The 27,586-nt window shown below is 27.4% G+C and overlaps 1 protein-coding gene across 1 annotated transcript in view; it reads left to right on the top strand.

The window, feature by feature from the left end:
- The window catches only part of Kank (KN motif and ankyrin repeat domain-containing protein 2 kank), a 55,717-nt gene that overhangs the window by 27,376 nt on the left and 755 nt on the right, over positions 1–27,586 (top strand). Inside the window, exons 8-12 of the mRNA XM_089215896.1 lie at positions 17,979–18,071; positions 19,240–19,372; positions 19,434–19,544; positions 22,663–22,875; positions 27,268–27,468. Coding sequence (XP_089072022.1) covers positions 17,979–18,071; positions 19,240–19,372; positions 19,434–19,544; positions 22,663–22,875; positions 27,268–27,468 — 751 coding nt within the window. The remainder of the gene's footprint in view (positions 1–17,978; positions 18,072–19,239; positions 19,373–19,433; positions 19,545–22,662; positions 22,876–27,267; positions 27,469–27,586) is intronic.

Raw genomic sequence — 27,586 nt, forward strand, 5'->3', positions numbered from 1 at the left:
TTGATTAAGAGCACGAGTCCACAATCAGGTATAAAATATCATTAATTTTGAATAAATTCAATGTAACTCATAAATCTGAAAATGGATGTGATAGAAAAAACGCATTTTGAAAGTTAATAGTGGCTTAGAGGAGTATTACCTCTTCAGATTTATTTGGATATACAATATTATTTTTGTAATTCTGCAGTATAACCTTGTAATCTTAACAATTATTATTGTCCAATGTAGATCTGTATTGCTTTTTTTGTCGTTTTATTCGGTGCTTGGAGGTTAATATCTTTATGTATGCCAACCGAACGTTTGTTTATACTATTGTTGGTCGTTTGGCAATTGAGCGAATTGTTGAAAATTGTAGTATGTTTGAACAGTTTTACATAATGCGTTTGGGTGACCTTTTAAATATATATTATTATGAATTAAAAAAATATATATAAGTAAAGTATAAGTGTGTATGAATAAAAATTTAAATGATTATAAATAAATTAAAAGAGTATATTTGTTTTTTATTTCTCTTAAATTTTACTCACATAAGTTTCATGTACTCTACATCTTTAATTTCAAATGACATATGCTTATTAAAATTTCATCTTTGATCTTTTATATTGAATCATACTCGTTCAAACACCTACGAGAAACTCACCCAAACGTATGTCGCTTAATTTCTATAGGTTCTTACGAAGTATTAGCGTTATTACTTGCTAATACTACTAAAAGAACCTATAGAAATTTAGGTCATAAATCCCATACCTAGACACTAATATTCGTAAGTATTTGCAGTTGTTACCGGCATAACACGTTTGGACATACACTCGCCAAAACTGTACTCTTTCCTTTTCCGCCAAAAGAGATATATTGAATATTGATTGATTCAACGTTTCACCAAAATAATGTCTGTACATAGAAAGTATACTTGAAAATTAAAATACTATAAAATGTTGAGAATACGGTATTATATACACATTTTAATAAAATCATTTTTTAATTGTAAGAATGATTAAGTAACTTTTTACTATAGTACCTACCTAAGTTGTAAGTAGGTCAGCTAAAACATAATAAAGTTAAAATAATTTACCTAAATAAAAACCTAACCGTGAGGATTTACCCATCGCGATATCTCCCGAAATAATGATGATATCGAAATTCTAGTTTTATAATAAGACTCGCAGGGATAAGAACTACAATTATTTCATATTTTAATTTATTTTAATGTTTTGGTAAAAAAATTAAAAAATATATATTTTTATTTAATTATTTCAAAAAAAAATTAAAGATAGCCATTTTGTTGAATTTATTTTTCTGAAAATATTGACGTTTCAAAATTAATTTCCTGATTTTTAATATTTTTTTTAGTTTCGAGAAAAATTGCGAATTATTTAACACCGTAATGTTACCAAACACTTGACCCGCCGCTCCGCGCGCATTCCCATACAGCCAGCCGAATACTTTCCGTGAACCTAATAGGTAGTCATAAATTTTTAATCATATTTTATTTCTTCAAAACTAGAAAAAATATTAAAAATCATGAAATTAATGAAAACAAAATTTTTAAACGTCAATATTTTCAGAAAAATAAACTAAATCCCTGTATGTAATACGTATCCGACTGACTTACAACATCGGTCCTCGGTATACCGGTCCGAAGTAGATTATTATTTCTTAATAAATTATTTATTCAATATAAAATTATTTTTATTCATATTTAATAGGTTTATTTAATATAAGTGTATTGCATTTATTTAATTGGTTCATATACTTTAATACACTATACTTCTATACAATATTTCGGTATTTCAATATTTTATAGCATAAGTACTTAAAATAAACTAAGGTACCTTAGTACCTACTGTATACAACAGCTTTTAACGATATGGAAATTGTTTTTTTGCAAACGTGGAATCGGGCAATATCTCATCTGATAGAAATGGTGAAAACAGTTATTAGCAAAGAAAGACAAAGCTGACTAAGACGAGGGAGGTATGCTATTACGGCTGAAACGGGTACCTACTGGTTGAAAATAAGTACACTTTTGGTGGAAACGGATATACCAGCTGCCGTCGTTATATTTTCACTGCCTTAACATCTGTATAAATATTTCCAAGGTCTAAAATCGTGTCTTGTAAATTTATGACATTTGCAGCGTTTACAATTTAAGTTATTGGTTTTTACTGGATAATTTTTAGCGGATTTACCAAAATCAGTGGCTCAGTGGCAATAAAAGCAAAGATTATACCCTAGAGTCTATATAATTTGCAATATTCGCTTAATATAATACGTTTTAATGTGCTACAATTATGTTTCCAAATCAAAAATTACTTGATCGAATCGTCTTGTCCGACTCAACTCAAAACTATCGAATGAAAAATAAAAATTACAAAATACAATTTCATTAGTAGCTAAGTAGCTACAGTTTCGAAATTAAATTATTTCTCGTGTCACAAAATATAAATAGACCGTTTGATCCATTATCCAGTCCGACGATGACGATGAAGGTTATAGTTTAGAAATTACTAATATAAGTAAGTGCAGTTGAACGAAAATGCATACACACCAATTATGTATAATTGAAAATGGTTATTGTTAATATAATATTCTCAAGAAAAAAACATTGTGTAATATTATATAGCCATGTACGATGTATATAGCCGTGTACACTTTATTATTTTCGCTTGCCGAAAGCTGTCAATCTTAATTCGGATAAATTCGCACAATATCGCATTAATCGGTTGAATTTGAAAATTCACAATATATTATTTATATGTTATGTAGACCGTAAATAACTGTTTCATCCTTGACCCGAAATTGAAATTTTCTTCTGCTCCGTTCTAATCTACTACTATACATATAGTACTACCTATACTAAAGTTCATTATTTTATATTCATCTGTCGTATGTTTTTCTTTGTTTCACCAGAAAACTTTTTTGATTTTTTAGTCATATTGATTTAAATAGTAATTATTTAACCAAATTAGTTGCAAAACGTTGTAGATCGTTTATTATTAATTAGCAACCACCAGCGGTCAGATATGAAACAAACATCATCGGCAAAACCGGTCTATGCAGGGCACAAAAAATTCAGCGTTAGGTTTTACTCAATGTAACTTTTAATCGTTTTTCTTATATAACCTACTCGTAATTACGTAACAATCTACAACGTTTACTGACAGATTTTTTTAAGCCCACCACGTCATATTTTTGGCCCTGGTACAGAACTAAATCCGGACCCTAAACATTTTTCTAATATATTTTGAAGTAATTGTTTGCATGAACGGCCCCTAGAAAGTCCAGTTCCCAGTACCATGATGGGTCCTTCTGACCCCCTACGTTGTAAGGGCCCTGCAGGATTTATTTAAGATATTGTACAAGTTTTATTTTTTATGATGTCGTTAAAATAACCTGCATTAAACCAAAAAAAAAAAAAAAAAACAGATGTGTGGTGTTCTCTTAAGGGCGTTGGAGCTAATGCGTACCTACTTTTTAATAAAAATAACTAATCCTACTGGAGAAATCCACATGCTTTTTTGATATATACAGGTTTTGATGGCTTATTTTTTATTTGAAAAATGAAACTTAACACCTACGTCGAATTGGACTTGGATCTAAAAAAGCTTGTTTTTAGAAGTTATAATTAATATATCTATATCAAAAAGTTTAAGGGTCTTAAAATGTATTTTCTTAGCATTATTTAAATTCACTTCACAAATGTCAATTAATCTTATGCCGTCACAGACAGAACCTATTTATAGATCGCGTAATCGATTTAGATGATGACCGACATAGGTACACTTGCTTGTGTCATGGGGCAGATCGTTTTTACGTACCTGTTTATTATCATTATTAATCTATATGTGCTCGCAGTAGGTGAATAATTTACTGACTTTTTTATTTTCAATACGAACATTCCCTCAGCCGATAATACGCGCGCTTGGCATTTAAATAGATATGTTATAATATTATTATAGGTACACGTAGATACCTGTTGTACGGCCGAACGAGTATGCCTATATAGGTACCGTGGTTATAATACATGACATTAAAAATTATGGCCCGGATTCAAAACAAACATCGCAGGTGTATTCGATTAAAATCGTATTTATCGGCACCGAGTGTCCTAGTATTTGTGATGTCGTACGACACACGAGTTTAATATTACTATGTATAATACCTACTATAATACCTATGCCTATATGAGAAACTCAGACGGTGGATTTACATAATATTACTATGAATAATAAAATCATGTTTATGCTCTTTCCAAAAGAAAGAATCTTTTGCTTCGGACAAATCTCGTTGTATCGCTCCGATTATATACGACACGACGTGGGGTTATACCGCGTGTATGTTAGGTAATAATAATACGCGTCAGAATATTATTATTTCAAACATTTTTTTTTTTTTTTTGTTCCTCGGGGTTTGCGTGTACTGGCAACAAACGAATAGCGTACCTACGTTAAGATTTCTAGTTCATAAAAAAAAAAAATTGTTATAGAGGATGAACCGAATAGTAGCTATAGCTATTTTGTTTTTCTCCGTTCACCTATAATATATTATGGGTACTTAATGCAGCTTACCTCATTATTAAATACACGCATTTTCTCGACAAGTATTAACCGTTTTGGAAATACTTTTTTTTACACATCATTTGAAATCATTACAAAATTCTTTGAAAGGCAAAGAATTTCAATAGGTATGTAAAAACCGAATTTCAAATGAATACAACTACTATTAATTCTAAAAAAGTTATAGATTGCTAAAATTATTAGCAAAACAAAATTCTACTAATATGCTCTTAATTCTTATAAATTGTATGTACTATACTTATGTAAGGCTATACATATAATTATTGGCACATTGGTTATATTATAATAATATCTATTATTATTTTTAGATTCTGGGCGGAGCGATGAATGTATTTTTTATTGATCTTTATATATTATATAACTCGACAGCAAGGATTATTAGGTAATCTCTTAAATACTAATAATATAATTACAATTTTTACAATTTTTTTAGGTTTACATTATGTTATATTATCTTAGCAATTACAATTATATTTTATCTATAAGGTTGGTTAGTTTTTAAGAAAGTTTTAATTTTCGGATTGGTCCGAGAATTTTAGTGTTTCCGTCAAGTTGAGTTTTGTTCGCTCCTGTTGGTATATAATATGACATTCTGTGATGATGTGTTTGACTATTGACTGTGATCTGTGTATTGCAGGTTTCACAGATGGGGAGTTTATCGCTTGACATAAGGAACCCATGAATAATCCTGGTGTGTCCGATTTTTCGGTGATTTATAGTTGTTTCTTCTTTTCGATTTAGGTCAGGATTTTTCCATCTGAATATTGTGCTCTTGTTTTGGTTTAATTTAATGGTTTGGCTTTTCCATAAGATTTGCTATTTTTTTTTTTATGTTGGTTTTTGTGGAGTTTTTGAAGTTATCGTATGGAAGGAGGTCTAGTGCGTTTGTGTCTGTGTCTGAGGCAGCAATTTTTATCAGCAATTTATCCGCGGTTTCATTGCCTATAATGCCGGTGTGCCCTGGGATCCAAATAAGTGTGATTTGTTTTTTGTTGGTTTTAGCTTCATATAGTTTGTTTTGGATGAGGATTGTTATGTCACTTGGGTTTGTTTTATTTTTAATACTATTTATGGCACTTAAAGAGTCGCTGAGGATTAAAAAATTAGTGAGTTCCGATGTGTTTATTTGTTCGATGGCTTTAAAGATTGCTATTGCTTCACCAAAGAATATTGAGCATTGGCTTGGGAGTCTATATGTTATATTTGAGTTTGAATTTTCAAATATGATTGCAATGCCAACTCCTTCATTTGATTTCGAGGCATCCGTGTATGTTTTTTGATGTTTTTTGAAGTAATCCAAGATGTTATGGACATGGCTTTTAGATATCTCGAGAGCTGTGTATTGTTTTGAAAGTAAGTTAAGTTTAGTGTTAATTTTTACAGGAGATTCTACATTTTTATTGATAAATTCCGTGATTTTATTTTTTGTATAACATTGTTTGATTCCGTTTCGTCTAGCCAGTCTTGCGATGTATATTGTTAATAATTCTAATCTTCTCAGGGTCGGGGTGGGTTCACCAGCCATGTTGTAAATGCTGAGTGTTGGGCTACTCCAGAAGGCACCAAGTGCAAGTCTTAGACTGCTGTTGTTGACTGTGTCAATCAGGTTTAGGGTTGATTTGGCTGCTGTTCTGTTTAGTATGGCCCCTATCTATTATTATTATTATATATATTATATCTGTGTTTGTGTTTGAATATAATATAATCATTGCTATAATATAAAGTATAAGCAATACGACCTAATTAACAAATACTCGTTTGAAATTTAATTTGTATACGAATTAATTGTGTTTATATTCATTATTTGGACGTATTGGTTTTTTGAAAATTCATTGTTTTACATATTATCTAATTTCGCTTCTTTACACAAAACTTTAAAAAATTTTATTTTCATAATTTATAATCCTACTTAAAATATTTTTCGGAATATTTATAATCTAATTTTTAACAAGTAGTTAATTAGTTATAAGTATAATCAGTACAGAGGTATCCTGCAAAATTTTTATCCACTGGTCCACTTATCTAAACATATAAACAACTAGAGCATAGATATTTATGCACTAAAAAAGTATCACAATATGAGTACCTATATGACATAATTTTCAGTAAAAATTTTAAAAATATGCACTAAAAAAAAAAAAAAAAAAAAATAGTAATAAATACAAATGTACACATATTTAAATCATTGATTGAATATGAACTTAAATCTTAAAAAATCATGAGGTTAATATTTAATAATTTAAAATAAATATTTATTTTTTCAAATTTCTTACCAAGATTATGAAGAAGAAAATTCAATGTTTCCTGTCAAAAGTGAATTGACATTATTTGACCGAATAACTGTTGGTTCGAAATTGATAAAATCCATTGTTAGGATTAATTTGCATCTTAATTAGATTTTTAAAGTAGTTTATTATCTATAGCATAATTTCACTTTAATATGCATTTAGTATGCAATTAATATTATATTTTGTTGAAATATGTAAAAATATGTTACAGTTATTAAACATAGAGAAAAACAATAAAAATTATTGATATTTAAGATAAAAATTACTGATGAAAATCCAAAAATATAAAATGGAGAAAATATACAATCTCATAAAAATTCGCGCATTTATAACTTATTTACAAACATAAAACAAGAATAATGCAAATTGAACTTTATACAATTGAATATTACATGACATATAAATACATGTAAAAAACATCAAGTCATATGATGACCTTTTTAATTAAGACTAATCTTATAAATAGTTTATAATCTTTTCTTGTTTATGTAAATACTGTATACTAAAAAATGTTTAACCTTAAACTCCTTGTATGTCAATGGGCAATGGCCATAGACGCCGAAGTCTTATTTATTTTACATAAATAAAAAAATAAACAACATCGTATATTTGTATATAAAAGCATTAAATAAAATGCAAATGCTTTAAATTCTAATCAAACCATAATCATAACTAACGTTAAGGAATCAACTAAAAACTATATGATTAATTGCTTGAAACTTTTTGATTTATGAAATTAATATAACTTTTTATAAAAAAGTATAGACATGCACCTAGCACCTATTATATATAATAATATAGGCAAGTACCAAATTCAAGTAGATTAATTAATTATAATTACAACAAAATCCCAGATATGCATAAAAAGCAATTTTTTCCCGTTGTCGTTTGGGGATAATAAAATAAGTTCAGGGCCTTTGGCAATCGGTATGTAGCTGGGTGGGCTCACTGGCTGGAGACATTTTGTAAGCCCTACAATTTCATTTACGTTTACTAGTTTGTACGAGGTTTATCGGCTCGGATCCGACAACAAAGTCCGGTTTCCATTCGTATCCGACAATATGAGATACACAATACTTAAAAAACCAATCTTGTCGCAAATTGTCCGTGAAACCATACAAATATTTAACGAGCATATCGTTGAGTTTATTTTTTACGTTGTTTTCGGACACTTAAAGACAGTCGTCTTTTTGGGAAGTTATATCGCATTATGTTGGCTTAGTCATGCGAGTCGCGCCCATTATTTTCGTGTATATTTTACCTCTCCTAACGCAGTATTATATTAATATAAGTTGGTAACATTATCTGTATTGTTAGATCGTCACAAACAAGAACTTCCTAGCATGTGCCGCGGGGACGAGAGATATAAATTACACAATTATATTTTGACAGTAATCATAATTTATGGTTATAACAGTTTACAAATAAAAGTAGTTATATACATCCGCATAAGTAGGTACTATAACATAATATAGTATGATATATCATAGGCACCGACACGTCAAAAACGTTTTCTTAGGCATTGGTATATAATTTTCTAGACGACACCAGTAAAACCTAGACAATTGGTAACGTAGACACTTCAGACAGTGTTGATAAATGTAATTATTTATAAAAGCTATCAAATATTATATTATGATTGCTTAAAGGCAAAATAATATGAATACAAAGTGTAAAAGACCGCATTTACCCGCAAATAAAAATGAAAAAACTGACAGCCTAATAATACGAATTATACACTGCTTGTTTGCATAATATGTTCTTTATAGTCTATATAGCAATGTTGAGACTTATTCATGAGGTATGCATATTATGATGACGTATTGAAACCTATGTAGACAGCCTGCTTAGAAAATGACATAATATATTCTAAATACCATAATATGCACCATGAGAAAAAAAAACTTCTATCTATTGATTTAACGTATAATAATCCCTTTTCCTTATTTTTCCTCAATAAGTAATTAATAAAAACAAATTTTGAATTTTTGAATTTCGTTTGAAAGATGTAGTAATATTTGTGTTACAAAACCTATACATTAAAGTAAAACTTATACACGTCAGAAAATTTTGTTTCGAAAATCAATTAAATTATTCATGTTCAAATATTTAAAAATTATATTTGTATTTCCAAGAATATTTTAAGATTCATTGATTAAGTATTAGGCTCTGATTATGAATTCGGTAATCAGTAGATTATTAAACTATTTTTTTTTTTTGCCAACAATAGATAATAATAATAAATAAGGGAACTCTAATAAAAAAAGAACATAATAGAATTTACCTAATTAAAATACAAAAATAAGTACAAACATAAGTACTTATAGAAGTACGAATTCGTATATTTTATTTTATAAAATATGTATATAGGTACGTACAGTATAATAAATGTAGAAAAAAATCTACAAAATACATTCAATAGATAAGTATATTTATTATATTTAAAAACAAATATAAATAGAAAACAATACTAAGACCCAAAACACATTAACTTTGGATAATTTCTTATTCAAATCCTGTATTCCTGTACAGCATTGAATTATAAGTTTTTTTACTTAATTGTGAAGTTTAGTCTATTAGATCTCCAAGTATTTTTAATAAAGTTTTCCTAAGTTACTATTACATATGCCAAGAATCTAAAATCCAATGAAATTGTGAATTTTATCTAAAACTTCAACTATAGATCCAATTTTCTACTTGACAGAGTCCTTAAATTTGATGATTAATGTGTTCTTACTACTCCAAAACATAATGTACTCAAAAGATAAATGAAAAACACAAATCATTGTAAAACTTATATATTTATCGTTTTGCTTTGAATTTAAACGGCAATGTTACGTAATCATGTATGTGTTGTTTCAAACACATAAGTAGAATATAAAATTATACATTAATCTCAAATTCCCAATAAATTATGAATGTGACCAATAAATTTTTTGAATAATTGTCTTCATATAATGAAAACAATCATATTCTAGAAACAAAAGAGACTTATATTACCTATTTAAATATACTTGAAGTAAATATTTAAATATATTTATGAACGAAAAAAATTAAAATACTTAACTCAATCAATTTTTGTAGGTTTTTTTTTCATTTTTATCGTACCTAGTAAAATAAAATTTCAAGAAATCTGATCAAAGTAAAAAAAAATTCTTAGTTCAATGCCAAAAAAATTATAACATGATATTATATAAACCTCTAAAACTTCAAGGCTTGCAGGTACATTTTTAGTTTTATTTTTTTTAATTAATATTAATTAAATATTATAATATATAAATTAAATATTAATTAGTTCTATATTTTCTAATCAATGGGTTATATTTTATCTTGGTTAATTTATCATTGAATGAGTTACCTATATACCTATTCTGTTATTGTTGAAATTCAAGTAAGTATGTATTTAATTTTAACGACAACATTTAAAAATTATGAAAATATTTGAAATGTTAAATAAGTTTATTTTATGTTTTTAGACTTTATAAGTTAAAAATATTATTTAAAAAAAAAAACAACATATTATCGTCACTGACGAGAAAAACCCTCCTATGTGTGCCAAATTTATTATTTTGAGTTTTTAGGTCCCTAGATTTGGAAAAAAAACTTCATAAATACAATCTCCCAAATGCTACCTGCATCGTTACGTTTCTATAAAATTAATGAAAAATAATAAAATATGATCAGTTCTATATGTGTTATAGAGTGTTACCCACAATAAATCATTTGTGAAATACTTTCTATGAGCTATCTGCATCATAGAAAAATCCTCAAATGTGTTTCAATTTTAAATCGCTTGAATAAATAAGTCCTATGTGAGGCTTAATATAAAAAAAATACCAGAAAATAGAATACAAGGTTAGGTAACCATAATATTTTATTATACTATTCTTTATTCTTTATTTTATTATACAATTAACTATTAAATTTATTGAATGAAAAATGTCAAAAGCGTTGTACAATTTAAAGGTACAATTTAATACATACTCGTAATATAAGTTATACCTACTCAAAATACTTAATTTTACGATCGTCTAAAATTTTAACTACCTGCCTTGTTACAATCCTTGAACATTACTACTTGATCATTTAAATTTTTAGTAAGCTATTTATACGGACACTTTCAAAAAAAAAAAAATGATTACTTATTATTAGTGCTAAGATTTCATACGCTTCTGTTTTACAATTTTTACAAATTTGATCAGTTATGTTAGTTATGTTACATACATTGTGTTATATTAGTTATGTATAAGTTGTATGTAACCAATGTTCTTATTTTTTTCTACGAACCCAAAGCCCTGAATATCATCCAACTTAGAGGCTGGACTATGCTGCCCCCCCCCCCTCTTGCAACATTCCAAAATAAGTATAGGACAGTTATATTCAAAAATTGTCTCATATTGATACAAATGAACTATTTTTTCTCATTGGGCATAATATTATTTCATATTGCGTTTACAAACACGAAAATGCATGTTTTGTGCTAACTTTAAACATTAAACTAAAGTAATTTAAAGGATGGATATCATGCTATATAATTCCCATATCATAGAATCAGTGATTTTTTCTGACAAAAAATTTTAAAATCTATTAAAAAGTCTAAAGATTTAACAAAAATTATTGACAAATATACTGTTTCAATCAAGGTGGTATATACCAGTATACCACCTATTTTTACACTTACAAGTTAAAAGTATAATGAGTAATGAACTCGCAGCTTACGTTCCCTCAATTAAACTTAAGTGTGACAAATAATTTAATTTATCATCAACAATCATACAAGGTAGGTGTATTAATATCATAATTAAATAAATACATTTATAAATATATCAATAGACAATAATTGACGTCACGATTTCACCTTGACATCGTGACAAGCGTCCTCGTGGGAAACACAAATTAAAAATGTGTATAATATTTATCATTTATGCAATAATAGCTAAATAAAGTAATAATATAATCAAATGCTTGAATTATTAAAGGGAATTTTGCATAATATCAAAGGGTATTCTGTTTAATAAAAGAATTTTCTGTATAAAACGATAAATACTTATAATACTAAAAAATAATGTAATTTAATGTTATATATTATTAACTTTCCATATATACTTGGAAAAATACGAGTAAAAAAATAAAAAATAATAATACTTTATTATAATAACTTATAATATTTACTCATGAAATTCAATCCTGACTCAATGTGATTTATCATTACCAATCACTGTTTAGTTAACCATATGTTTTTAACTTAAATTTCAAAAACATATTATTGACTATTAATTTCAATTACAATACATTTAATTATTTAAATTTTCTGTCTATACATAATTAAGTTTTCCTCTTAATACCATCGCTCTTCACCCTAACTGCTTACAACACTTCATTTTTTTATAATTTTATGTTTATACCAATATACCATAATATTATACTTCATTGAAAACACATTTTGGTTACCTAATACTCGTATAGTGACGTTTCAATGAGTTTTCGTTGTATTTTAAAATATTTATTAGTAGGTATTTAAAATTCAAACGTTTTTAAGGTAATAAAGTTACGATTTTTTTTTAAGTTGGTTTAAGTCAGTAATATCCCGTATCTGATAATCCGCCCAACTTAGCCCCCGGTGAATTTTACTCACTATAATATTGCAATATTATGATCGAGTGTTCAATCCAGTCTAACCTATCTCAATAATCAATAATTTTATCGTGAAAACGAATTATTTTTACGCAATAATATATTATGTACTTTATTTAATATTTTATTTTTCATATTTCTATTGAGAATGTAACCTTCCTTATTCTTGGCGCATATTGCAATATCTACAATGTACATAGACATATAGTATATATAATATTATATATGTATATCATAATATAATGCTTGTTATATATGATTATTAATTTAGTTTCTTTTGTATCGATTGTCGCGGCCTTTCAGAATAACCTTCAAATATGTTTTACTCTAACAATATGTTTACACGATACAACAATAACTCTAAATTACTTTTGAGTTTATTTATTTGTTTTAGTAATTGCTAGAACACAATAAGCAATTGCCTCAAGTCGTCGAGTTCAATAAGGTGTATTTTCATCTTGGATTACCCATATTAACATCATTTCTGTTTTTTGTCATATACAGTCAGGTGTATTCATTAATAATTTTTGAAAAAAATTTTGATTTCCTAGATGCACTCAATAAAAATTGCACAATTAAATATGAAATGCATGGCATTTATAGAACATTAATATCGTCTTGACGAGTATTTTTTATCGTATTGTACGTAGTGCGTGTATCTATGATATATCAAAAAAATTACGACAGATTCCGAAAAACATTGCATATTATGCATATGAATTGATATATTTTGAGCACTTCGTTTTGAGTGTTATATGATTATTATTGATTATATTTATACGATTTAATATTGATGACATCATTATTGTATTATTATTTATTAACTACCCATATATTCATATTATTGTAAATAAATTTGTACAGTACAATAAATTTTACTATTGTAATATGAAACATCATATACCTACATAAGTACATAACTTATTTGTTTCAATTTTACTTCAGTGTTTGATATGTACCGGAACGCACTGAAATCGCGTTCCGGTTGGATAAAATTAGAGTTTAAGAGTTCCGGATTGTAAAAGTACTAAGTCAATTTTGAGGAAAAAAAAATGTTTAATTACCACTCCTTTAACAAATAATATAATGGTCCAATACTCAATATAGGGTCCATCTGCCATCAAGCGTGCGAAGTCGTTAACTATAGCGTTTGTCTTCCTCCTCTTATCTCAACAACAATAAATCGAAAATGTTGCTTTACCTTTACGTTACAATTAACTGAGTCGAAAACGCAAAAAAAAGTTTAAAAAAATACGAAGAATTGTGGACAGTACTAATGTACTATATAAAATATTAGTTGAATAATTACATTTATTTAAGCATAATGCCTTACTTTATCTACATTTTGTTTAAAACACAAATTAAAATAAATATAATTTAAAATTGATACTATTATAGGTATCATTTAAAAATATTTTTGAAAAATAATGATTTTAATTATAACTATTTTATATCGTTACCATTTTATGATTTTCTCTTTTTTAATAAACGCCTATTTAATTATTCATATTCCTAAGAGGAATATTTTTTTGAAGATTTTAATAATATATTTAATATTTTCAAGTTTAATTTCGAAGTAGTTAAGTATATTTAATGTTTAGATGAACGTAATATAGTAGCCCAACTAATTGCAAATACAACAATTCGATTGATAAAAATAGTAAAAATAGGTAAGTATATCACTGTTATCGTGTCAACGTGTCTTTTAAAAATATTTATCATATTTCAATTTCAAGAATACGAGTTTAGAATTAAGAAATTTGAATCTTATCGCCAAAATATATTTAAGCGAATAATTTTTTTCCCATTCATTATGAAATTTAAAAAAAATATTAAGACTCATTTTTAGTTATTATTCATACCAAACAGACTTATTCAAACTATTTTGTTGGTATTGACTTATACAATAATTATACCTTTTGGCTTTTAATATATTATATTAAAATTATATTTGCGATATTCATTGTTTACGGCAAAAATATCTATTTCATATATAACGAATTATCATTAAATTCAAGTTTAAAGCATCTACTCGTATTTCAGTGACCTACTCAATAACGAGGTACCTACACTTGAAACTTGCCTACCTATATAATATGTATATTTTATACATTAAAATATAGTAAAGCGAATTCTCCGTTTTTTTGTCATTTATTTGTATACTGTTAAACCCATCTTTGATTATAATTAATGTCTGGATATAAAAATCAATTAAAATTCATTACAAAAAATACTTTTTTAACTGTTAATTTCTTTTTTTTTTTATTGTATATGCATTTTCTTATGTATTTTAGTATATAGTATACAATCATAATATATTCATTTATTTTAAATCTATAATAGTTCAAATATACATCGATTGAATGTGGATGAAATTCATAATCTACTTAATTGAATTTTTTTTTTTAATCACTGTTTCGTGTTTAGTACAAGTTATTATTCTAAATATTATAGTAGAGACATCTTTATTTCTCATCGTTTTTGTTGTAAACAGTTTGAATATATTTAAATAAATTTTTAGAAAAAAGTAGTAAATCTTACTTTTTCTTGCATTTATTAATGTATAATATTCTTACCAACCACTGAGTTTAAAAACAAGCTAAGTGCTAAGAAATATAAATGATGTCAAAGAAATAAGTAAAACATACAGGCGTATAAGAAAGTATATAGGTACCCGCGAAAAACACTTTTTTATTTTCTCCATCTTAAGTCTAAATATATATATTTCTCATTAGCCAACATACATACGAATAATCTTATTTGGCGACTATTATATGATGATATAAAAAGGATTTATCGAGATTTGTATATTTTCTCATACATAAAAATAATAAATATATATACTGATGAAAGCTTTTATTATGTTTCATACCAACAAATGTAACTTAATTTATTGTTATCATAATTGTCTACTTTCGTAACATATTTAAATCGTATTATGTATACCTATTTGATAGTTAACCTCTCATGGGCTAAAAATTAAAATTGTATTATATAATATACTGGTCGTCAGGCAGGGCCGCAGGAGTATAGGTAATTACCTATTTAATAAATCGAAATAATTGCAGACTAGTCGTGAATACTTAAAATTTATTTAAAAACTCTTAAAATTATTTTATTTTTTATCCAATTATATGATTGCATTAAACAATTTAGACCTAAGATTATCCATAAATACTTTTTAATATTATGTTCGATGAAATCGCTATGTGTGTATATACAAATAATTGCTCAGTCCATCTACTATCTAGTATCCACTGCTTAAATGCTAAAGCTAGTACTATAAGTACTTAAGTAATAAGTCTAACAGCGTTATCGAAAAAATAAATATGTGATTTGTCAAATAATTGTACACTACCGTGTATACACGATAATATTATATCATTTATGAACGACTTAAATGATGCTTTGTTGACCTATGAAATCCAAGGTAGTATGGTAAAATGTTGGGCTATAGCCTGATTCACAATGCAAATGTAATATTATTCTTTATACTGCAACGACCGCTACAGGCCTTCCTTTTTTAAGTGCCTATACTCGCTGTCAGTGTCGTAAAATAATTTAAATTGGCTGTAGATACCCAATAATACGACGATACGTTAATCCGTAGAAATATTCATTTTACTGTTGAATTGGGGTCATTTTTTTATGTTCCGTACGGTATTTATATGCGACTATAATATATATATATATATATAAATGTATACATTTGTGCAATATACTTATAAGTTTACTACAGGACGTTTTCACATAGCAGTATTTGGCCACCAAAGATGATGATTATGCTGTAATATAATAAAAATACCGCTAGAGCCAACGAGAGGGCTAACAGTTTTTAGTGTTTTCATCGATTATATTTTCTTTGTAATAAAATACGTAGTAATAAATAACAATAATAATAACAAAACAACATGACGAATAATTATACTGTTTGCATCATAGTTTCCTGATATTTTGAAAGTTCATATGATAGTGCATTGTGCATTTGTACAAATGGTATAAAATATGACTGCATGATATACGCGTTCGTCACAGAGCAATTAGGTATACAGGTTTATATAGTAGGTACCCAAGAGAGGAAAAAAGTGCTGTTTAATAAACCGATTGTTACAAAATTTAATATAAATTATGATGTTCTGTGTTTACAAAGATGGTGTCGACACGGAAAAATTCTACGTTTATAGCTGTTTAATAATGTCTTTTGTCATGTACTCATGTATGTGGGTATAATGCATTAGCAATAATATATATTGTATACCGTGTAGGTCTCGTTATAGAATATTGCTCGTTGAATAATACGAACACCGTATAATGCAATAATCATATTTACCGATTTAACAAATGCTCTATTTTTGTAAAATGTGCACTAATGTACAAGAATATTGACCATACTATCAAATTTAATCGTGTCCTTTATGTGAATTAATATTAAATTGTGCATAATCTAAGGCGAGGGATGATGCGATTGACTATATCTATCTACTTAAAAATGTCTTGGTATATGGTATACCACATACAAGAGTAGACTCAATAAATTAGTATTTTCTACTGTTTATCTTGGCCTTTATTAACTAAACGAGTGTAGGCCTAATATTAACACCTGCGCCTACCCTCGTTTTACGGGAGTGTTCTGTTAAAAACAAAAAAATTGTGATCGGTGTGGGTATCTAGATAATTATTTAACTATTTAAATTATTATTAAGTTATTTTATATACCTTTTATTGGATTCGTTATTTTTTTAAATTTATCTTTTCTTCTTCTTTTGTCTGGTCTGTTCTTTAGCTCCACACGAATCATTCATGTGTCGCTAGTGGAATAATTGTTCCACATTTCTTTATGTACTTGTGTGTAACTCCTGAAATATATAAATATTACGTTGTATTTATGCATTTTTTTATGGGTCATAAACGTACATTCCTAATGTCAGAAAAATATTATATTATATTCGTAAAAATGTACTGTTTTGCGAATACGTAGGTAAAGTTTCAAATTTTATAACCATATAGTTAATATATATTATTAGGTACTTAGTATTTACCTGTATAACATAAATAATTTATTTAATACGTAACTCATGATAACACTTTTTTCGTTCAAGGAGTAATTTGAAATGTTTTATTTTTTCCCGCACGTTTTTTAAACGTTCAAACCTATTATTTATATTATGATAAACCGAATTTCTAGTGTTTATGTGTATATAAATCAAAACGTTAACTGATAATGTATTATGAACACAGATATTATGAAAGTTATATATATTATAATATATATAACCACGTGGGTAAATTTATATACATATATATTTATGTTGTTTAGAAAAAATCCACACGTTACAAACGATTGTTATTTCTATATTTTTAAATTATTCCAACTGAAACATTATATCTGTTGTTGTTATTTGATTTTTAGTACAGATACCATATCTCTTTTTAACTGCTTAATAATAATTGTAATACATACATTTTCTTTTTATTTCAGTGCTAAAAAAATAATGCCATCGACACCAGAACTTCAAAATGGGCTTCCAGAGTCGGATATGAATTTCCAACCCATCCGGGACGAATTGTACAAGTAATTAGTCTTCTTTAAACGGAATTTAATTGTAAAATATTAAAACGCAAGTAATACAATACACTTATAAATTATAATATATCATGTACCTATCATAATATATTATATGTTATATTTTAAAAGTGATCCAACAAAATAATATAAAGTATTATTTAAATATATTTTGACAAAAGAAAATGTCAATATTTAATTTTAATTTGATTACTCTCTGTAGAGAAAATGATTAAAGTGCTGCAGTGTAATATCCTGAATTAAATGGAACGAATTAAATTTTTTTTATATGCGCATATTTATTATTATTTCACCAATATATTAATATTTTGTTCGTCCCAAGTCAGACCACCCGAGTATGATACAAATGAAAATTAGTTATTTATGTTGGAAGGCACCTTTAACACGAAAGACCAGAGTGGGTTTTAATTGGGAAGTGAGAAGTTTCCGAATATTTCACTAATAGTTAATAATTATTTACATAAGTATAATATAGTCCGCGAAGTCGTTATATCATATAATTTGGTATGATTTTCACATACTGACTTTACTCAAATCCTAATAATTGCGAGCACTGGCAATAATAATAATAATAATAATAATAATAATAATAATAACAATAAAATATAACGTATCACTCAATCAAATATACCAGTGTGTTCAATAAAAATGTGGATCGATTTAACAATAAGTATTTATAAAATGTTTATTAATTTAGCAGTACAACATTTGTTACCTGATTTAAATAATAAATTAATACAAGTTATTATTTAATTGCGGTATTTTTATCAATATTTTGGGTAAAATTATGAATTAATTGATTGAGGATTTATTTGAATCAACCATCGTTTTGTCAATTTAAATACGTCAAATAGTTTAAAAAATCAGGTTTTTTAATTCTACAGAATATTTTTATTTCATATATTGTTGGCCAACTAATTTGTAAGATTGAAATGACTCAGATTTTTTTTATATTAGTGATCTTTTCATTGAATCTAAAAATATCTTTATTATTTGTAAATGAGGAAATATAGTTATGCCTTCTAAAACCTATAAGAAATGCGTTATAAAAATGACATAATTTATAGGTTCCTTAAAATTTGTACATATTAAAAAATTTATGATTTCATGAACGTATGATTTGAATTTAAATTTAATTGAATATAATATTATTCAGGGATAATCCTAGCAAAGAAATGAAAGGCGCGTTAAAAGTACTCAACGATTCTCTAAAAAAAACGTCGGCCACGCTATTGCCCAGGACCCAATTGAAACAAGCCATTGACATTGTCCGAGAAGAATGGTTCAAGGTTTGATGAAACCATCTGATTGTAAAAATGTCTTAATTTGAGAAAAAAAAATGTCTTACAGGTGACGAGCTCGAGCGATTGCGGTGGTCAGCTCGTAAAACATTACATCAACTGGTTCACTTCATATTCGCCGATTTTGTTGGAATTCATAATCAACATGACAGATGCTGCGGTAAATATATAATATTATGGTGATATTGTTATCTAGACTTATATATACTACTTGCAATGGGGAAGTTGTACCACCAATCGATCGGAATTTAGTACCTATAGATGATGTGTTACTGACGGCGATCGAAAATAAGTTAGTGATAATAATAATATAAACGGTGATGTGAATTTAATGATTTTTTTTTATATCTGTCGATCAATTTTGTTCAGAAATTATAGTAGCACATAAATACATTATACCTACATTACATATTATATAAGAATCTGATTCGATTAAATCATGACTTTTGCGTGACTGTCCTAAATAAAAAAATGTATTTTGCATATCTGAGACATAAGTATATTATAATATAATATTGGTTTATATTGGATATCATTTTGGCTGCTATTCTAATGTTCTAATGTGTAAAAAAAAATTTATAATACATATAATTATATTATACTTAGATTTTATCTAGGTAGGTGTATAGCATATTAGCATATATTTTTTACGATGTTAGGTATTTTATCTTATAGCATTATAATTAGAGCGAGGATTTGTATGCATTCGCATATTTATTCTGGTTGATCAGTGAGCGCAAAATTTGTTTCATGACATAACGATTTAAAAATATGAAACTTTGTTAGTGCATATTTTTGCATATTTCGTCATTTTTCTATTTTAAGGGCTTATTTTACAATTTTAATTGCATATTTCATCTTTTCGAGCATATTTCGATGTTTTTTTAAGAAATTTTCTAAATTTGTACTATTTTCAATTATAATATAAGAAAAAAAAAATTATATTTTTATAGTTTCGATTATTTCAATTAATATCAAAATATCAAAATATAGGTAAGTACATTTATTTTAGGAGACATTTTTGATATAAATTGATTGCTTTTTTCATATATAGATTAAAGCTACCTGAAAACCGTGAAAGTGGAAAAAATAAAGAAAAGTGTTTTTAGTATTGTTCCATAATTTTTTTTATAATATTATATTGTATTAATTAAATGTTCCAAAAATGAATTTTTTTGTTTTCCATGCATATTTTAACATTTTAATGCATATTTAATATTTTTTAGCGCATATTTGATTGATTTGTAATGCATATAAATCCGTGCTCTAATTATAATCTATCAAACATTTTTAAATAATTAAAATTATTTTTTAATCAAAACATAATTATTAATATTTTCTTAAAATGTTTTCTGATGCAGTTTTTAATATTTTATTGAAGACCAGAACATATATGCAATAAATCAATATGCCAATATACTATTATAGGTACTTCAAGTACCTATATGTAGAACTTAAAATTCACAGTCCTATAATTATAATTTATAAGTGTACTGTACTGTTATGTAGATTTGCACACAATAATATATGCGTTTATTTGACGGTATTATGCGTCATATATTGCCATAGACGTGCGCACAGGGGGTGCCGGGGGTGCCTGGGCACCCCCGGACTCTTCACACAAAACAGCAAGGGCCCTATAATAATAATTATTATTATTTAAGTGTAAATTTTAAACCTTGAAATTTTCAAGTATTATAAAACAGTATTAATATGCTTTTATTTTTACGAAAAATAAGAATTTCCTTCGAACAGAATCATGTGTTCTATAACATTATATATAACATTTTTTTTATAGTTATTAATAAGCTATAAATGATTTACTCAGTTCGCTGATAATATTATCGGATTTGTATAGAATATTTTGATGTAATATTTATTTTATTACAATGTATAAAATAAAAAAAAATTATTTTTAGTGCATTTTATATATATATATATATATAAATTTTGCTGTACCTATAATGGCTTTCAAAATTATTGTGGGTCCTAATTTATACTATGCACCCCCGGAACCAAATGTCTGCGCACGCCTATGTATATTGCAACTTATAGGTTGTAATCTCTCGAAATAATTTTTATATACAATTGAGTTTCCTGAATTTTGTACCCATATAGGTACTGTAAAGTGTAAATAAATTCACGCAGACATTTAACTGTATAAATTATTTCATATGCTATTGCTCCATACAATTCGTACAAGTAAGACTTTAGAATTCAGATACGTTTATAGGTACATCTAACTCGAGGATCCGAAAACGTAGAAATTACGTTTAGGCACTTACATAAAATTTCACAAGTGGTTTTTAGAACGGATAAGATTGATTTTTTCGCTTATTCTTGCGGTTCTCAGAAATAAACCGTCATGACCGACAGCAATATGCAAATGAAACCGATGTAGAGATAATTATTTCCAGTTAAATAAAGCTTGTGAAATGTTAACATGCGTCTAATAAGTATAGATATTATATTATTATTTCTACCTTATATGCGATATACGAACAATAAAAACATAAACATCAGTATTTAACTGTTATCATGTTGATCGCGAGTCACGACGCGGTGACGTGAACTGCTTTACCAATTAGTTTTTATTTGCGTTGGGAAAATGTATGTGAAAAAAATTGTGGTTTACATATTTTAGCATAATATTTTGATTATTATTATTTGTTTTTTTTTTCATACACACCGACTTATATATTATTATTCCAACCACCAAGTGTTTCATTTTTTTTTTCAGCGCTCCGAAATACATCACGTAATCATATAGGTATAATATATGTATATATATATATACAGGGTGATTCTTTTATCAAACAACACTCATTATTTCAAAAACTATTGACTTTTTTCAAATTTTTTTTTTTTCAAAATTGTAGATCCATCTTGTTCTAGAACTATATATTTTTTAAATATTCTCACCCTAATATTTTATCAGGTAAATCATTATCAACTTTTGATTTTTAAATGACAACCTATACTTCAAATTTCATAAACTAAAAAGGTTATTTTTCAATGAATTTTCACGTTTAAATTTTCATTGTTCGTTAATCCGTTTACAAGATATAGCCTCCCAATGTTGGGTGGTTTTGGGTGGTGTTTGTGTGTTATAGGTGTATGTTAGGTGGTATTTATACACAAACACCATAATATAAGTGTTGTTTGATAAAAGAATAACCCTGTATATACTATACGCTATATACACAACATTTATGTTATACTGTATTTTGTCTAAACACTACAATGTGAGTTGTATTGAACTGCTTTCATTTTATCAGGGCAACACCGTACTGCATTATTCGATTTCCCACGGAAACTTCGACGTCGTTTCCACCATACTGGATACGGGCGTTTGCAATGTCAATTTGACTAATGACGCAGGTTATTCAAGCGTCATGCTCGTCTCGTTGGCTGACATAAAAAACGACGACGAAATGAAAATCATCACAAGACTGTTCAAGTGTGGTGATGTCAATTTGCAGGCTAAAAAAGTTAGTACTTCACAACATAATAGGTATACAATATACCTAATCGCGTACAAAGTAAAACCTTTTTCAGTGGAAATATAATATTATTGTTAGTTACCCCCTCCACTATTTTTAAGTTACCTAAACTTAAATCTCTATAATTTTAATTTCACTGTATAAATATATATTTTAAATTTTAAAATATAAGAAAGTCGCTTTCAAGTAAATTTCACGTTGAATTTAATATTTAAATATGTTTTCAAAAATTGTATCTGATAAATAGATTAGAGTTATATACAATTGTCAAGAGATCGATAAATTAATTTGAAAAAATAATTATTATATTGTGCGTCATTGGCCCATGCGAGAGCATTCCACTGTTAATCTTACACATCAGTACATCACTAATGATCACTTATGATACAAACATACAATAAGCTATACACATCTCACACGCACTTCTAAAATGATGAGGACGTAACACTGGCATTTCTTGTCTCTGTTTTGCTAGTGCATGATAACATACCAAATTTACTCTCAGCAAATCACTCGTAGCTTCCTTAGTTTAAAAATCAGAGTGAATCGATGTCTTACGAGACTTGATGGTAAGAACGTTATCTGTGTTTGTATGTGGATTTTTTACGATAGTTTGTATTTATGAAATTTTATGTACACAAAACTTGCTAAAAAATTGTATTATTGTGAAAAACTTACATACAAACACGGATAATGTTCTTACCGTCAAGTTTCATAAGAGGTCGATTCGCTTAAATACACAGATATAGATTTTTAAACTAACGAAGCTACAACTACGCGTGATCTGCTGAGCGTAAATTTGTTATGTTACGCACTCATAAGAGAGAGAGTGAGAGAGAGAGAGCATAAAATTTGCCGGGTGTCACGTCCTCTTAAAAATCAGTCACTTCCGTGGTAAAGGCAATGCGCTCTACCGGTTAGTAGTGAGACTACACGCCACCGCAAGACAGAGTGGTATCCGAACAGCTGTCTCCATGACTAAAGTAAGTATCTGATTATCTGGCTCTCACTAGTTGTGCTGGGGCCGATATGTCAAGTATATATACGACCAAACCGATGTTGTTCTATCGTGAGGCGCTAGTAGTAGTCAACGTCAACCCAGCCGAACGGCAGACACTAGTGAATAACTAGTTCGTGTTACAAATTATAAATTTGTCTTGTTCATCATTTGAAACGGTTATTGGTCATACACTCTGAACAGTATACAATCAATCGCTCCACTGTGCATAATGTGGTCCCTCGCGGGCCGCGCACCGGAGTGATCCTAACGTTCTGACTAACCACGCAAACGCCTCACCTCGAAATTTTTACATTTTTTTAACGCCTTTTTTTTCACTGCGTAATTCAATATTTCTATTATTGTAAGTCTGTAAATAAAGAAGGATTAATTGTCCCACAGGCCGCGTAAAACAGTTTTTGCCATGTTTTACGTTTGTGTAAAACACAGTGGCGTAGCCAGGGGGAGGGCTGAGGGCCCCGAAATGTTAATAAAATTTAAAAATTATTTCAATGGTCTACAATATTCACTCAAAAAGTCTTAAATTGTATTTTACTAATTTTAAATTGTCATCTTTATTTTGTTAGTTTTCTATAGCTTCGGTCGTGCTAATAGGTATTTAATGCACCGCTGTGTAAAAAATTGATCAGCCCCCCCCCCCCCCCCCCAAAAAAAAAAATCCTGGCTACGCCGCTGGTAAAACAAATTCAACAGATGCGGGTTTGGTGTCCACTAAATTATTCTATCATAATATTCAGAATATCTTTAGTATACATACTTATACAGGATTATTTAAATATTTTTTCTTGTAATTTCGCAGTAAAACGAAATATTTAATTTCTGAAAAAAAATTATATTATTATGCTCTATATTTCAGTTTGCTTTCTTATTTCTTATGTAATTTCTAAAAATATTTATTTTTATGAATTTTTACTATCGTCTATAATCTATAGGGTTTAATTAAGTTGGTTATCAATATTTCAATACTATTACGAGTCCCTAAAATTGTGTGTAGTGCGACACGCTTAATGTAGTACGAAATTTAAAAGTGTGTTATTCACATTTAACCTTTAGATTCTTTATAATAATATTCTATAAAATTGTAATATAATACAGGATATCAGAAAGTTCTTCGAACACATAGAATAAAAAAAAACTATAATTTACATAGTAATATAGGTAATTTAAATTTATTTTTATTTATTTACTGATATTATGTATTTTTATTTTCATGCATGTTGTATAAAAAAGATTTTTTTTCAACAAAAATTCTATTTTACAATTTTTTTTAAAGAACCTTTAAATTTTTTAAATAGAGGTTCTACTTTATTGAAATAAAATTATTTATTGTAAATACATATTATTATTAATTGATGATGATGTTTGAAAATGTTAACACAGATACGTAATTAGTCGATTTAGTGCTATTATATATTATTATTATATTAAAATATGTAGGTACTGTGCATTTTTACATTCCTACTAAGTAATTAAAAGCAAAAATAGTCAAAAGAAAAATCAATTTTTATATTACTTATTAATTATTATGTTATGAATGTAATTTATTAATATTTTTAAATTAGTGATTGTCATATGATCAAAAAGGTTGAGTTAATTAAATTAATTGTGATAAATTTACGCTCAACAGATTACGATTAACTTTGGTAATTTAAAAATTTAAGTGGATCGACCTAACTATGAAACTTAACGGTTAACACCGTGCTTGTATTTAAGTTGTTTACAACAGTTTAATTGTTTAGCAAGTTTTGCATGTATAATAGGTCTAGCGCAAATTAAAAATAATCATAACTCACTTAAAAACTGGATTATCGTAAAAAATTTCACATGCAATGAACATGGAGAAAATTCTAACCTTAAAGTTTCATTATAGATCGAATCACTTTAAATGTTAAACTGAGTAAACTGACGAAAATAAACACAATCTGCTGAGTATACGTTAGCTATGCGTGTTTAGCGTCCTCTTATCTGGTCCGAGTAAATTAAAGTTCACTCAAATTTACACAGATGATTGGGTCCTTGCATAGTTAAGCATTTGGAAAAAATTTGTTATCGCGCTTTAACTCTTGTATTTGTAAACATAAGCGATTCGCTAATGTGCTGGATGTAAGATCTGATATTTTTGATGTACCATCCGTTTCCTTCAGTATGTGCTTACTCCCTTGTTATTTATTAATGATATTAAAAGAACTTCAGTTAACTAATAACTATAGATTTCTTCTTTTTGTAGACGACTTAAAATTATTTTTAAAAATTAACTGTGCTATAAGACATATTGTGTTAAAATTATCACGGGATAGAAATATTATCAATAGCCAACACACATAATTTAATTATTTAAATTAGGTACATTAGAAACAATCACTTTTTTGGATCATTGTTTGTTTTACATTTATTTTTAAAAATATTAAGAATAGTTATTACTTATTAGTTTATTACCTATTTGTGATTATTATTAGTATTTTCTTAATTTGATAAATTGAGCTAATAATTTTTTGCTAAAAAACTCCGAGGATAACTTATAAAATATATGTTAAAACTTAAAATTCATTGTCCACGTATCAACCATATAATGGTGTTTCTATTATGTATTTTAAAAATAGCTAAAGTTAGTTTAAATATTTTGAATATTTTGTTGTGTACAAGAAATAATAAATAACATAACGAATATTATTTTTTGAATAATAACAAAATTACCATATAACAGAATAAGATCACAAAATTAAAAAGTTATCATGCGTTTGTATATTGGCTTGTATATCAAATTTTAAATTTTAAATGCATAAAAAAACATTTTTTTTTTTTTTGCGTAACCTTGTATTCAATAAAATTAACAAACGTGGATGTCATAGAATTGCCTATATATTACTCCTTAAAATGCTACACTCCAGTCCCATTAAGCAGTTGTATATCAGAGTAACTTAATATCAAATTAAAAGATTATTCGCATTGTCGGTGTTCTATTGTATGTATTTATTCGATATTTTTAATTAAAAACTATTCATAAGAATGTAAAATATAACAAATTAATAATTTTCATAACTATTTATGACTGAAGTTTTAAAATAGGATAATTCACTTTAAAGTAAATTATGAACTAAAGAAATATGTGTTATATAAGGAGACACCACGACTTCGTATGCCATCCCTTTTACTTCTAAGACTTATTATATAACGAGATTATTTAGGTAATCCATATTTCGAAAAATAATAATTTACTATTTATAAAAAAATACTTTAAAATGCAACATAATTTGAAAATGTTAAATGTTACAAGAATGTCTCTTTATTAAATAATAATATCGTTTATCTTACAATACTGTTATTTCTGTTCATCAACTTGAAATTTTTTTTTTCGCTTACAGCATGGTCAGACGACATTAATGTTGGCAGTTTCACACGGTAAATTAGAAGTGGTGAAATTACTTCTAGAATGCGGAGCTGACCTCAACATGCAGGATGAAGACGGAAGTACTGCCTTGATGTGCGCCGCCGAACACGGTCTTCAGGACATCGTTAATATATTGTTGGCTTGTCCGGAATGTGATGTGTCTATCGCAGATAACGTAAATATTGATCATAAAATATATTTTAATTTTTGATCGCGCTCTTCTTTTGCAAATATTAGTAGTCTCGTATAGAACGAAATTGCCGAGGTGAACAGTAAGGAGTAATAAGATCAGC

Source organism: Diuraphis noxia, unplaced genomic scaffold (genome assembly GCF_037042655.1).
Source record: "Diuraphis noxia isolate RWA-SAM2 unplaced genomic scaffold, SU_Dnox_SAM2 contig0001, whole genome shotgun sequence".
In the NCBI taxonomy this organism is placed as follows: Eukaryota; Metazoa; Arthropoda; class Insecta; order Hemiptera; family Aphididae; genus Diuraphis; species Diuraphis noxia.